This window comes from Sinohyriopsis cumingii, chromosome 2, assembly GCF_028554795.1.
Source record: "Sinohyriopsis cumingii isolate HCF-2022 chromosome 2, ASM2855479v2, whole genome shotgun sequence".
NCBI lineage: Eukaryota > Metazoa > Mollusca > Bivalvia > Unionida > Unionidae > Sinohyriopsis > Sinohyriopsis cumingii.
Genome location: NC_142962.1, coordinates 121,593,252 through 121,608,862, shown reverse-complemented (window position 1 = coordinate 121,608,862; position 15,611 = coordinate 121,593,252). Strand labels below are relative to the sequence as shown.

The window sequence follows — 15,611 nt, the reverse complement described above, 5'->3', positions numbered from 1 at the left end:
TTTGCAGCTTGTTAGCAGGAACCATAAGAACATAATAATAAGCGAGTATATATGATAGATCTGAGAGAGCATGTGTATCTTCTTTCCTTAATTTAGAACATTTCAACTCAGATTTTTTTAATGTTTTCTTGGACAGTAAAGATCTGTTATTCTGCATTCCATGTATTGTTAATGTATATGTGTACATGTTTGTCAAACAAAGTATTGAAAAAGTAAAAATTAACAAAAATGGTCAACTATTTTGTTGTACCTGTAGGCAGTAAACCATGATACTTACACAGAATTTTTCCTCCACACACTTGTGAAATGAAAAAGAAAACAAGAATTTATGTCACATTATTTTAGTACCTCGTGCTTGTGGAATCCTCCCCAAAAAGATTGTATACTACAGAAGAATCATTTGAACATTTTAAGTACCTTAATAAAAAATACATGTAATCTATGAAAGTTCAATAGCTCTAATATCATTTGGATCTAAATTTGAAAAATTTTAATAGGGCATTTTCAAAATACTAAAATATCTTAACAAGAATTAATTACATATCTTTGCAAAAGATAACAGAACAAAAATAAATAATTGGCAAATTTCATGTTCAAATTTATTTGTTGTATGAAAAACTTCTAATTGGAATGAACATCTTTTTATCTGTAAGAACAACTTTTCATTTGTATGAACAACTTTTCATTGATATGAACAACTTATGAATGTTGTCCAGATGGTATAATATAAAATATCTTCAAATTTGGCTAATATCAGATGTGTATATTATTCCAAGGTCAAAAAGAAGGTAAACCATTGGATTCAATTTCTATACATGTCACCTACAGTTTGAGGGCAATGTTAGAGTTCACCCTGTTGGTAGAAAAAATAATCTTGGTTAAATTTCAAAAGAATAATAACTTTTGTGATTGTCAAATCATTTATTGACTCATCAACAAACAGGAATATCACCATACACCAGCTGATTAATGTGACCATATTACCCACCTGTAATGATCATAGAGAAGAATGTGACATTGTGTTACATTTCCAGTACTGTTGTCCATTGCCAATCAATGCAGTATTGACAAACTTTACCATTTTTGTAGGGAAAGGTATTTATTTTGGTCGAAAATAAAATGTTAAATGAAAATTCTCAAACAAGCACAATTTGAGCTGTGATTTATGTTTTTTAAAATAAAAATAGAGTTGCACAGTATGTAACCCTTATTTAAATTGTTTGGCTGTTTATTAAGGATTTTAAGTTGTGGATGCAAATTAATAAAAGGAGAATGCTAATTAATATGATGAAAAGGCTAATTAATTCAATGAGAATGCTAATTAATACAATGAGAATGCTGATTAATACAATCTGAATGCTTTTAAATTAATAATACAGGAAAATCTGTCTTGAAAGACCACTGTTATGTGAGACCACCTGTCTTGAGGGACCATACTTTTATGGCAGAAGGGGTGGTCTTTTGAGACATGTTCTACTGTTTAACAAAATGCTAAACAAGTAAAAATACACTAGTTGGCCTGAACTTGACCTATTAACCATTTATGCTAGAGAAGCAATGTATAAACTACATTTATATCAGACGGTGTTATCATGGACTTCTAATACACTTAAAATGTTGCTATTGAGATATATCTTCTGTGGTACCATCGGTTTATTTTCTAATATATATATCATCATATCAGATTGTCCAAATTGCAAGTTAACTTTGCAAGCATCACTCATCAATCTCAGATTTATATTATAGCTACATTAACATTCAAAATTGCAAAAAATCATTATATAAAACTATTAATTTCCTCAGCATAGTGTGTTTGTGTACATACATGCATTTGATTTTTTGCCTTGTGTACCTTATTAATAAACTTATAACAGTACATACTTATAATTGTCTTGAAAATGTGAAAGTCACTATATATCAGAAGTAGGTGATGTCTTTGAAGTATGTTGTTTTCATTACTCAAGCATGTCTTCAATTTCGTAGATTAGAAGAAGTATAGATTGAGCATTTAAAAATGTACTGGCTCATAGGTATTACTTTCATTTTTATGGCACATATTAAAAATACTTTACTAATGACATTGTGAATTACAACTGTTGTTACAAAGTGACAGGATCAACAAGAAATACATAATCAAATACAAGAAGTAAAAACTTTAAAATTAAGAGTCTCCCCAAAATATATTTTACTTCAAAAGTAGATGGATGTGCACTAGATATGAGAAAGCAACATATTTTTTTAAAACAAAATTTAGTATTGTTATTCATGACACATCAGTTGTGTGTCAGCCTTTGCAGTGCCATGTAGTATTACATTTCTTAAAATAAATTCATAAATTAAAGGAAAACAAAAGCTTTGAAGTAATAATGTTCTTGAGTATATCTGGGCAATAATAAAAATCTATGTTATTGGTTCTATGAATCAGTCCTGAAGCCGCTTGTCTGTAATCTCCTAGCACACTTCTAACACTGTTTCAGATAGAGAAAAATGTTATCACTCTGTATGACCTAATTATGTTCAGTGTTGACTGGTCAGTTGCCTTGTCAGTTACTCAGTTGTCCATGGATCAGTTGCATGTAGACAAAGTACACAATAATGTACACTGTATGTTAGCAAAAAGAAAACTATGCCTTAAAACTCATGTATATTTTGTTCATATTTTTGACTGAAATCCTTGTTTATTTTCATTTTATGAAATAGAGATATGATTTATCATCATTTGCTGCTCTTGATAAAATTCTCCTTGCATAAATGTGTGGGTTTTTTATATAACTTATTAGCTATCACTTAAAGAACAGCTAGGCTTAATAACTGGTGTCCATAGGCTGACAAATTTCACAGTGACTGAAATAAAGCTGGTAACCAACAGGCTATATTAAGAGAAAGGCATAAATATGAAAACTTCCGGAGAATTTTATGGAAAAATTGATTACAGCATGCTGAAAAATAAGGGTAAATCAAGGCACATTTTTAGTAAATTATTATGAAACTTTGTTTCATTTCACATAAAAATAATTTAAATAAACTTTGAAACTAGGTTTGACATTAGAGGAGTCAACAGATCTGCCACTGCTGTACAAGAAGCTGGACAAACTAGACAAACAACTGAAAGAACTCAACATTAGCTTCAAGACCCGATATGTGCCAAAATCACAGAAAATCCAGCTGAAAGAGACGTTAGATGATAAGGTTTGTTTTTGGTGAATATTCACTTTTTCTGTATGCCCTGAAAACAAATACAGTGAATTCATTATCTTTTTGTGGAATATCATTTTCATTTATTTTTTCCTTGCTACAAACCAGAAACAGAGAAAGAACAAATTAAATAATGATCCTGTTCTGGAAATATTAGTACTCCATCTTTTATTCTTGGAATCTTAAGTTTAGTTGATTTCAAAGTTGGTACAACATCAAATTTAAAGACTCAGCAAAAACAATGATTGACCTATGGTATATCTAAGTGGTGTAGCTAAGAATTAGGTACCAAAGAAAACATAAGTTTTGGCAAAACCAACAAAAATTATACCCAGAGAATTAAATCAGTTCAGAGTAGACATGTTCAGAAGGTAGATGCTGAGATTTGTTATATGAAATTGTGCTCTTGCCACAGTAGACATGTTCAGAAGGGAGTTAATGAGATTTTTTATAGGAAAGTGTGTTCATTCCACAGTAATGTCTACTGAACATGTCGTTCAGAGAGGAGCTACTAAGTTGTGTATTGGAAAGTATGCTCATCCCACAGAATGGAGTTACAACATTGGGTATTGGAAAGTGTGTTCATCCCACAGTAGACATGTTCAGAAGGGGTTACTAAGCTGTTCTTTAGGAAATTATGTTCACAGTGCAGTTTAAAATTAAGGATGCAGAGAAACATAGAGAATGTTCTACAGTTCCAAGATTTATGCTGCTTGTACTTCTGCACTGCCTCAGTAAGTCTCCTCAGCTCACGGTCTGCAGCTTCAGTATAGAGGAGACTTTACCAGATGGAACAGTCCTGTGCAAGATTTTCCCAAGACTCAGAGGCAGTGTTGAAGTGCTTTAAGTATGACTAGACTGAGTCTTTGAAGCATTTCTTCTGACCTTCCTAAGTTTGCTTTCCCTCCTTGCAGTAGAAGATTTTCTTTGACAGTTTATCATCTGAAATCATGTAGATATGGCCTGCCTATCTCATCCGCAATTTCATCAACAGTGTGGATACTTGAAATGCCTGCCATGCGATAACCCCAGTGTCTTTGACTGTGTCCTGACATCTTATCCCCATCATTTTCCTCGGACAGCCCATGTGAAAATGGTTCAGCTTTTTGGCATGTATCTATGAACCATCCAGGTTTCACATGCATGCAGACTGATGACTCTGTATTTGCACACATTTGTGCATAATCTTTCAAAGACCACACTTATTTGAGCTATTCTGGCATTGGTTTCATCATTGATATGGATTGCATGTAACAAAGTATTGTTGATGGAGGTGAACTTGTCCACTGCTGTAAGGTTTGGCCATTCATTGTGGCAGTTAACTCTGTATAATGTTTTACTGGTTTGAGCTGGTGCATCAGTTATGTTCTCTTGATATTAATTGTGAGACCAAAATTGTCATGATCTGAAGAGAAATGATCCATGCTCTTTTGCATGTCAGTCATAGATTTGGCATTCAGGAAACAGATGTCAGCAAATGAGAGATTACAGTCACTTCTTGTAAGATCATTTTGCCCATAGTCTCCTGAAATTGAAGAGCTTGCAATCAGTCTAGTACCAAATGTCTATCCTACTGTCATTGTCACAAAAGGCATCTTTAGGTATAGCAGAGAACATCATACCGAAGAGGATTGGGGCCAACACACAGCCTTGCTTGACTCCATTGGTGAGACTGGGAATGTTTCAGACAACTCACCACCATCCATGATATGATAAACATGTCATTACGGAATTGTTAGCTATTACAATGAATTTCTATGTGCAACCAAATTTTGCCATGATCTTACAAAGACCCCCACTGGCTGTTTAAGGGTTTTATCAGGTTGATTAATGTTGTGTACAGGATGGACTTAAGTTCCCGGCATTTCATTGTAGAATTGACAAGCTGCAAACACCATGGCTTTGGTCATGCATCCTCTCCTGAAACCACACTGACTCTCTGGTCATAACCCTTCATCAGTGTGATGCAGAAGGGAATTCAGCATATTCAACTCGTTCACCGTCAAGTCAGCGAAGCTGCATGACCAACCGTAGCTGCCATTTCTCACACTCAAAATTTACAAGTTCTATGTCCGTGTCTACATCACTAAGTCATCTGAATTTGATAATTTATAAAAACTAATTGCTGCCTACATCAATATCTGAGCCTTTACCTAAGTTATTGAATCTTTCATAGTTGTGATTCTAATCATGAAAAGTACTGAAAGAAATCCGCGACCTCCATTTTGGAGAGTGGAGAATGTCACCCAGTTACTTTAAATAGCAGATTTCGACCATGTCATAAACAGCAACCACGTGATCTGACATAATGATCATTCACAGCAATGAATGAGGTATCTAATAGGGGGTTTTCCCCCAAAGGTGGTGCTAGTTGTTGTTGTTATAGAGTTTAATGCCATTTTTCAGCACAAGATAGGCTATACATGGCGGCCAGTATTAATGGTGGAGGAAGAACCTGGGAAAACCCCGGAAAGAACCACCGACCCATGAGAAACTACCGGCAAGCTTTCTCACATATCCACAGTGGTGCTGGGAAAACCTGCTAAAAATGACTGATGTTTACAGCAGGCATCAAAAGGCGCTTCCATGCAAATGGAGTAGAGGCATCCAAAGGCACTTCCATGCGAATCGAATTGAGGCATCCAAAGGTGCTTGCATGAGGTAAAGGGTTAAGTTTAAACATTACTCATGTAAATTTACGATTTTTTTTACCTTTATAAGAATACAAAAATCTGAAAATAAATCAGAACAAAAAATAAACCACAACAATAAAACTGTCAACAATTAATTTCAGTCCCAGAATGATCATTAGGAATGCTTTAACTCCATATGCTATAGCGCCATTCCCACCAAAGAAACTTACACAAGTGAACACCTAGCATTTTTATACCATATATACGAACGTTGACTACCATTGTTGAATTAAAAGAAGGAATGAAAATACATAACACGCATCATATTTTTCCTCAAAAGACTAATTCAGACTACAAATGTTTATAGTAAACAATTCTAAATGCCTTACGAGTTGACAATAAGGAAATAAGGTCAGATATATAACGAGGGGAAAATAGTTGCCAAATGTTGGGTATCATGAGGCTGCCTGTTTAAGTGCATTTTAGTTCACCAGAATTGGGAATCCTTTATTTGCCAATCAGTTGCTGATGCTTGCATAACAGACAGTAGTGTAGAACATGTTTCCTTTGAATTATGATGGAGAACCAGTCATTTTCACAAAATAATTGCATCAATAATTAACTTTTAATTAGTTGCTTGTTTACATAAGACTAACCTTTAGCTATTGTGCAGTTTGGCTACAGCTGACCTGAATATGAAAATAGGGCATGTCCTGGGGAAAATAAGGGTGTCACAGGGAAAAACCTCCCAATTTTGGGTCCCAATCTCCCTATTTTTTTTTATTCAATCCTCCTACTTGGATTTTTTAAAGTTTACAGGTATGCCTTACACTCTGTTTTACAAAACTATGGTAATTGTGCTAATATTTTGGAATGAAAGGCAATTACACATCAATGTACTGATATAGGTTGCTGGTCCAAATACCTTTTTATTACAAACCAGTTTCAGGGTTTTAATGATTAACTGGCCTGTATAGCTGTCAGAAAACAAAAGACAAATCAGGTCAACTATCAACAAAAGAGACATAGATACATCAAGCTTTCCACTGTTTGGAAAGTTATGATGTTGTTTAGCCAAAACATAAAACTAAAGTAGATTGATGATAATTAGTTTATTTTAATGAGAATTTTAGCCTTTTTTGTTACCACTCTTCATGAACATGTAAGTTATGCTGGTTATGTGCCTTGTTCAATTAAATGTGCATACATTTTCATAAATATTACCTCAGTTTGTAGGATTGCTTATATCATTGAAAATTAGTAACTTGTGAGCACGCAATTCAACATAAATGAAACAGTTATTAAGGACTGGCTGAAATATTATCTGGAAGAATGCAGTTTGGTCAAAACAATGAATAAAGCAAAATCTGCATCTAATATGTTTGGGAATAAATAAGGATTTAAGTGACACTATGCACGCTTTGTACTGTATAAGTATTGCACATTGTAGTTCAGCCTGGTCTCCCTGGTAAACTCAACCGGCCAGTGAATTATGAAGTCTATATTTACCTTTATTTAATTTTGTGTTGGAGAAATCAGAAAATATGCACATGAAACATAATAACAAAATCAATCATTTTACTTTATAACAGTTTAATAAGTGCCGGGACACCAACATTATTTTTTTTACTTGCATATGTCTTAGGACATGGAAAAAATATTTTTTTATGTCCAAAGATTTACAGCCATTACATTGGTCAACAAAACAACATCAAAACTGTCAAGTTTAGACATTGGCCCACAGATAAGCCAACCCCTCTTCTTCCAGGGCTTTATTTGTTTCCTAAATTAATTGGTATTTCAGCTTGGAGATATTGAGCTTTCATGTTGTCTGCTGAATCTGGATACTGAGGTGGGAGACTATGAGCATGTGATCATTCCAGCATTCTGCACTTTCATGGCCTTCATCACTTGGACAGCCTGCCTGTTTCTCCTCCTGACAATGACATAGTCATTGGGATGCCAGTGCTTGAGGCATGGGATGTCTTGTTGCAGTTTGGCAGGTGGAAAACTTTCTGGTGATTAGGAGGTCATGTTCTGCATGTATTCTCAGTAGGCAGAGACCATTGTTGTTGCATTTACCATGCATAGCTATATCAGAGCTTGTCTGCCATCATTACTTTCGTGATCCAGGTCTTCATAAAATATGTCCTTGATCTCATAATACTTGGTCATTGTTTGGTGTATAGGTGGTGATGATGATAGTTATGTCTTATTCCAGGCAATGGAAGTCTCATTTGCATTAGTCTGTAATTCACACTATTTAAGAGATTTGTGAGCTGACTGACTATAACAAACCCAACACCAGCTTCACGTCATGATTTGATAACAAACCCAACACCAGCTTCACGTCGTGATTTGATAACAAACCCAACACCAGCTTCACATTGTTTTTGTTTACTTCAGACAGCCCAGAACAAGGTTTAGCCAGCTACTTTTTCAGTAAGTTCTCCTTCCCCAGCTAGGCAAGTTTCTCTCAGGGCCGATATCTGGACATTGAATTTGGCCAGTACTCTACCAATTAAAGCTGTTCTTCTCTTTGTTCAACCTACTGATGTATTATCCAATAGTTTTCACTTATTCCAGGCACCAATGGTTATTTTTGTCTTCTTGTTACAACTTACATTTTTGAGCAGTAAGGTTCCATCAGCCATGGTATGCTGACCAGGCTATGGTGAGGCAGGTAATGCTTAGGGCACCTCTTCTATCCCTTACCTCATGCTACAGAGGTGAGATTTGGGATCCTAAAAAGGGCTCTTCAGTCACTCAAGGGGCTGCCAAGCTCAACTGCTGCTTCAGACTGGCAAAGTGACCATGTGCCCTGTGCCACCTGGTTGCTCTATGCAGCTACAGCTCCCAGTGTATCCATGCCTACTGCTTTGCCACTCACCCATTGCAACAGGACTTGAAAGTATCTACTGAGAGGTTTGGGGGGAGAAGGGTCATGTCAGGACTCATGGATTTAAGTGAGAGAAAGTTACTCAGGGTCACCTCACTTTCTCATCATTATCTTGTTATTAGGGCAACTTAACCAATAATGGAATACTTCAGTGATCACAATCCTTGACTATTATTTGGCTTTAGGTATTCATTAACATGAATGAATTACAGTATTCAATTTTGTGTTCAACTGATAAATATATTTTATCTTTTAGCAAAAAATTTATATAACACCAATGTCATACATATATGTTTGTTTTGCACTAATTATTTTTCTTCATTAAAATCTCCCAAGAAGTATTGTCTAAATTTCTTTAAACTCACTTACATACAGAAGAAATATGCCAGATTGTAGGTAGGTAAATACAGGGAACAAAACATTTTCAAACTATAAAGAAATTGAATTGTAAAGGAAGGTAATTAATGGTGAACTGTATTTTCAGTTTTTTTAAAAAGACTATCATTAACATAATCATGATTATTGATTTGAATTTTTTTCACAAAAATATAAACTCACTTTATCATTCTTCTCAGTTATATGGAAGTATTTGAAGAAAAAGTGAATGTCATGAACTTTTGGCAGTGTTTCTTTGCATATGAAATGGATTGCAATTGATATAAAAGTCGAGGATAGTTTTTATCGCACACAGAATGAAGGATGATCTCAAAATACTTGTGTCTAAAATAAAACTTTACTATTAAGAAGAATTTTTGTCCATTTTAAAGTTCTCTATGATATTACTACCACTCACTGCCAGATTCTTTGCAAATGCTCCCTCTGTGATTTTGGTATGTTGTAATCCAGGCTCAGTTCAGTGGTGCCTCGTGGATGTTAGGGACAAACTTCAACACACACATACTCTGACTGCTCTGGTGGCCTAGTGTTTAGAGCATCCGCCTCAGAAGTGGAAGGTGATGGGTTCAAACCCCGGCTGAGTCATACCAAAGACTTACAAAAATGGTACTAACAGCTGCCTTGCTAGGTGCTCAGGATAATGTGACTGGGTGGGACTTGATGCTACATGCCTACAGCATGATTCCCCAGTGCTAGACATCACTATAAACTGCCACATTGCAGACATCGTAGCAATATGACTAAAAAGATTTTAAAGCTACATTAAAAATCCTAATCACACACATCACTCACAGATGCTCTCTTTCTCATTTTTCTATGCCTAGAGAAATCAAAAATATAGACACTGATCTGCCATCATACAATGCACCAGCAGATCAGGAACTATGTTGTTTGTTCTTCTGATTATTCCTATCAAAGTGCATAGACCCAGAACTTTGGTGCATTATGCACTTGACTTAAGTAGATACAGAGCATGCCAAACTTCAACACAGAGAAACTCTTATGTAGAATCTTAACATTAATATTGTCCCCTTCCACAATACACATCTCACCATTGGCTGATATAGGTGAGACAGGAAAGGGAAATCATGGAAATTATGGCATGTCGCACCATAAGGGTTATGCAATACATGTCTCACCATTAGCTGATGAAGGCAAAATGAAAGAAAATCATGGAAATAATGGGATGTTGCACCATGAAGGTTACATGATATATGTCTCACCATTGGCTGTTATTTGTGAGACAAAAGGAAATCATGGAAATTATGGGATGTTGCGCCATAAGGGTTACATGATATATGTCTCACCATTGGCTGATGATTGTGAGACAAAAGAAAATCATGAGAATTATGGGATTTCACACCATAAGGGTTATGTGATTCATGTGTCACAATTGACTCGTATATGTGAGACAAAAGAGAAATTAGGGGAATTATGGGATGTCACAACATAAGGGTTATATGTTACACCTCTCACCATCGCTTGATTTAGGTGAAACAAAACAGAAATCATGGGAATTATGGGATGTCATTTAGAGTCATTAGTACGGTGCTTCTTCTTTATAACACATTCTTGGGAACCATACAACCATGTTATAAGTGAGGGAACCTTATTCTGAGAGATGAAACAGCAATTCTGCCAGCCATAATAGTACATAAAAAGGAGGTAATTAATGGTGAAGAGCATTTTCATGAGTATTTAATGATGTGAACTCATATTATGATTGATTCTCATTAGCAAAGAACTAAAATTAAATGAAATAATACATGTAGTAATGATAGAGCATGATTCAACAATTAAACGGAATTCATGGTCATACCCATGTTGTGGCAGAGACAAGTATTATACTGAGGGGTTTTATAATAAGGGACTACAGTTGGAGTAGTTTTAGTTAATTAACATTTGGCTGCTTCACATGTTTCATTGAAGGTAGCAGATTCCTGACTTTCTTTGAGTGCCAGATAGTCTTTCATTCAACTCCAAACTACAGGGACAAAGAGGGATGTAAAAATTCTTTTAAAAACTTTCTCATTTTTACACTCAGAAAATAAGGGTGAAGAAGATTATGAGAGATGAATTTCAGTGTTTTCACATCAGCATTTCAAAGGGAATTGTGTTTACCTATGAAGGAGATTGAGGTTATTCCATAGCAAATATGAACACAGTCAAAAAATTTTACTATTGAGGAATATGCAAGATAGTTATTTGATTAGACTGTATTATGGAATACATTGCCAGAGTACCCATTTTCACCTGACCTAGATGTGAATTATTCCAGTGGAAAATTCAAGTCTAATAGTAAACAAAACTATGTAGAATGTTCCAGACTCATATGCTATGTAAACATTTCTATTTACAACTTATAATGATGGACAAAAGTTAGCTATGTAAACAGTCTGTTTACAACTTACAGTCATGGATAAAAGTTAAGCACACAATGTAAATTAAATATACATAATGATGGCTAGAATACCCACAATGCAGACATTGTAGCAATATGACAAAAAAAATTTAAAGTTACATTTAAAATCCAAAAACAAACAAACATAAAAGCAGGTGTTGTTCATGTAGTGGATGGGGATGCAAAGTCTAACTCTTGCTGCTGGTACATCTGTTTCAATTGGATGCACATACAATTAGACTTAAAGGTTTGGACCTGCAAGGCTGCTTAGTAATTTGCCTCATAAACGTAAACTATTGCACTCCTCCTCCATTAAAATGACAGTCATTCTCAAAATGTTCTGTTTCACTTCTCAGCACACTTGAATCAATCCTTGACTGCACCACCCAACCACTAGTTATCCTTGACTGCACCACCCAACCACCAGTTATCCTTGACTGCACCACCCAACCACTAGTTTTGACAAAACTTTAATGGGGGGAAACAAAGTCAAAACTGTTATTGTCAGTTTTTCTGTTTCATGCACGTATGACCAGACTTAAATGTCAGGACCTCTGACAAGCTTGGCTGCTTAGTAACTGACCTCATGACTGTGATAGACTGATGGAGAACATTTAGTTAAGCCATGATAGATTGATGGAAACATTGGACTGAAAACTTCACTGTTATAATATCAATCATGCTTTTTGCTTTTTTTTGGAAATCAGAAGTGCAAAAATACTTGTTTTGCAGGCAGCACTTTACAGTTCTTGTTAGAACATGTTTATTTGGTCCATAACATGGGCCCCCATTTCAGAGACAGAATTTACTACATTCAGTTTCATTTAAGAGACAGATTGTGACTTACTAGTTAATCCAAATGCATTTGCATTAAAAAGTTCCTTTTCCACCAAATATTAAACCAAATTATTTTTAATTTCCTGTTTAAACTAAGACGATTTTATATCTCAAAGAGAATAGTGGTTGGCAAACTCCAGCAACTCATCTTTCCTTAACCACTCAAGCCCTTTCTGGGGCAGATTGGAAACGGAAATGCTCTACCCTAGATGAAATTGTGAAAGCAAGCTATTGGTTTCACTATGAAAATCAAAAGAGCAGGGACAAAGATATTTCAGAAATAATATGAATTTAAATTTCGAAAAAGAAACCCTAATTTCTCTGAAATATTTCTGAAATTCATATTCTTGATGTGCCCCCAATTTCTGTTATGACTCTGTGGTATTCAATTTCTCTGAAATATTTCTGATATTGATATCCTGGATAAGCCCCCAATTTCTGTCTATGGTCATAAACTAAGTAACATAAAGTAGCAAAACCAACAAGTTTTGTAAAACAAAATAATTTAATTATCAAAGTTATAAAATGAAAATGTAAGAGGAACTTACGATATTATGAAGTCAATCCAAAATAATCCTAAAAAGTTCTAGCCCAAACAAATCAAATGTTCTGAATGAATTTCAGATCCTGAAATGTACTTATCACAATGGCATTGTCCTGAGCTCCTTTGAGTAATTCACAATAGTCCCAGAATAATGTTCTGGTTGAGTGAGCATTTGTAATTGCAGTGAATAATCCCACCAGATGTCTCCTCTTAAATTATCTAAAAACAACATTAAACACTTCTGCAGACTGATTTCAACATATGAAATAATTATCCTAAATAGGAATTAATCCAAAATAGGAATGAACTAATTGCACAGTTCTCTTCTTAAATACACCTTCAAGAGCCTATTACAACTATATGTCACAATTTACCCCACATGACAGATCTTACTACTGAATCTAATATTTCAAAATACCATTTGATGTGACCTAACCCATCCAATGGGAAATAATTTAATTCTTCTGTGTGTGTGTGTGTGTGTGTGGTTGAGTTAGATTTTTAACGTAGCTTTAACACTTTTCAGTCATATCGTTATAATGTCTGTAGTGTGTCAGTTTATAGAGATGTATAACGCTGGGGCATCATGCCACAGACATGTTGCATCATGTCCCACCCAGGCACATTATCCTGAGATCAGGCTGACCCATCCTAACACTAACCTCTTAATGCGGGGCGCCAAGAGAGGCAGCTGCTAGTACTATTATTATAAGTTTTTGGTATGACTTCGCCAGGGTTCAAACCCGTGACCTTTCACAGCCAAGGTGGATGCTTTAACCATTTAAAGCTACTGGAACGGTTACTTAATTCTTCAATGAACCCACCTAACCTACACACTCTGATGGGAAACAGCCTGAAACTTATCAACATATTTACTAATAAATTTTTTATTAATAACTTCAAACACATACATAAGCATCTATTTTTAGATCCTATACAGTTTTATGTTTGTAATATCATTAAAATAGAACCTATGTATGTACAAAATTTCTACTAAAGATAATCACTGCAATTTGCAGTAATGAATGAAATTTATAGATATTATAGATATACATAATGTGTACCTCAAGCATTTTAGCATTTCATAGGAGATCATTGCTTGATTGATCTGGTCCTCATCATGAAAAATGTCTGCGTTGGAAAATATGGCAGAGTCCAACAGGAAGCCCTCAATCATTTCCTGCCTGTGGGTAGATTTAGATTGTTGACTGCCTGCTGGGACTGCTCAGGATTGGTACAGTCTGGGTCTAATTTATCATTTTAATGTCAGTAACATTCTTCAGATGAAGCACAAATGCATACGTCATACCATCACACCATTTGTGACGTTAAGCCTTATTTGCAGATACCTTTGTTGTCATGATATTTTAACTATCACCACCCTTTAATTATGACAATCAAAATCCAGAAAACAATTACAGGAATCATTTACTAGCATTACAGATGCAGACAGACACATTTCATCCCAGGCATTACAGATTGCAATGGCAGTTTGTAATATGTACTTTAGTCTGGTTTTTATTAATGCTTATTAAATCAAGTTTAGTGGTGTTTATATCAGTTTTTGCAATGCATTTATTCATAGTAGTGTAAAATGCATACTCATTTTATGCCTAAAAGTTTTGGTTGCTGAATGTGTTCTGCAGATGTCACTCACAACAGAGTTTATATAAGAAATTATTATTATTATTATTATTATTATTATTATTATTGTTGTTGTTTTTGTTAGTATTAATATTGTTGTTGTTATCATTATTGTTATTTTTGTTGTTATTATTATTATTATTATTATTATTATTAAGATTATGATTTCTTATAAACAATAAAATAATCACTGAGTAGCTTCTGTCCATTTGCATTAAATCTTTTGTGTGATTTCTGAGCCAGGGAACATTATTTTGACTAGATCTGAAAAATCATCTGCTACCGGAAATGGCAGATTATGTTTGGCTATATATAAAAGTTGACATCCGAATTTGATGCAGATATGAACTTGGATTTCAGTGATGGCATATTTGTTGTCACAGTCAGTGTCCTTTTTGTGATGTGGTTTCTGTGTGATTTGTGATGGCATTTGTGCCACCATAACAGATTTTAAAATCAGCTTTACAGAAAGAACTGAATCCATATTCATGTCTCTTTGAAGTAAAATGCATTTCCAGCCATCATTGAATAATATGTGATATTTTGGTTGCTTGGATATTTTGGTTTTGATACTGGCTCACTTAGACAACTTAAAAACTTTAAACACCAGAGTCAAGCAGACCTAGTTTTATGCCACTGGAGGTCTTGAGTAATCCAACCATCAGTTAATATCCAACCATCAATTAGTATCCAACCATCAATTAGTATCCAACCATCAATTAGTATCCAACCATCAATTAATATCCAACCATCAGCTAATATCCAACGATCAATAAATATCCAACCATCAGTTAATATCCAACCATCAATTAATATCCAACCGTCAGTTAATATCCAACCATCAATAAATATCCAACCATCAGTTAATATCCAACAATCAATAAATATCCAACCATCAGTTAATATCCAACCATCAATTAATATCTTGAATCCTGTCCAAATTACATCAGATCATACATAGTATAGACTCTAATCCATCTCAACTGCTTTAAGCTCCAAAGCAGAATCAAAGTAATGTTTATTGTTGATTGAGCTCTTTAGAACTCAGCAGTGATCAGTTAA

The 15,611-nt window shown here is 34.7% G+C and overlaps 1 protein-coding gene across 2 annotated transcripts in view; it reads left to right on the top strand.

The window, feature by feature from the left end:
• Positions 1-15,611, top strand: part of LOC149805718 (clathrin heavy chain linker domain-containing protein 1-like) — a 51,159-nt gene that overhangs the window by 13,357 nt on the left and 22,191 nt on the right. For both annotated transcript variants that reach the window (XM_089950395.1, XM_089950394.1), the window contains exon 5: positions 3,038-3,189. In XM_089950395.1, the coding sequence (XP_089806521.1) occupies positions 3,038-3,189 (152 nt within the window). The remainder of the gene's footprint in view (positions 1-3,037; positions 3,190-15,611) is intronic.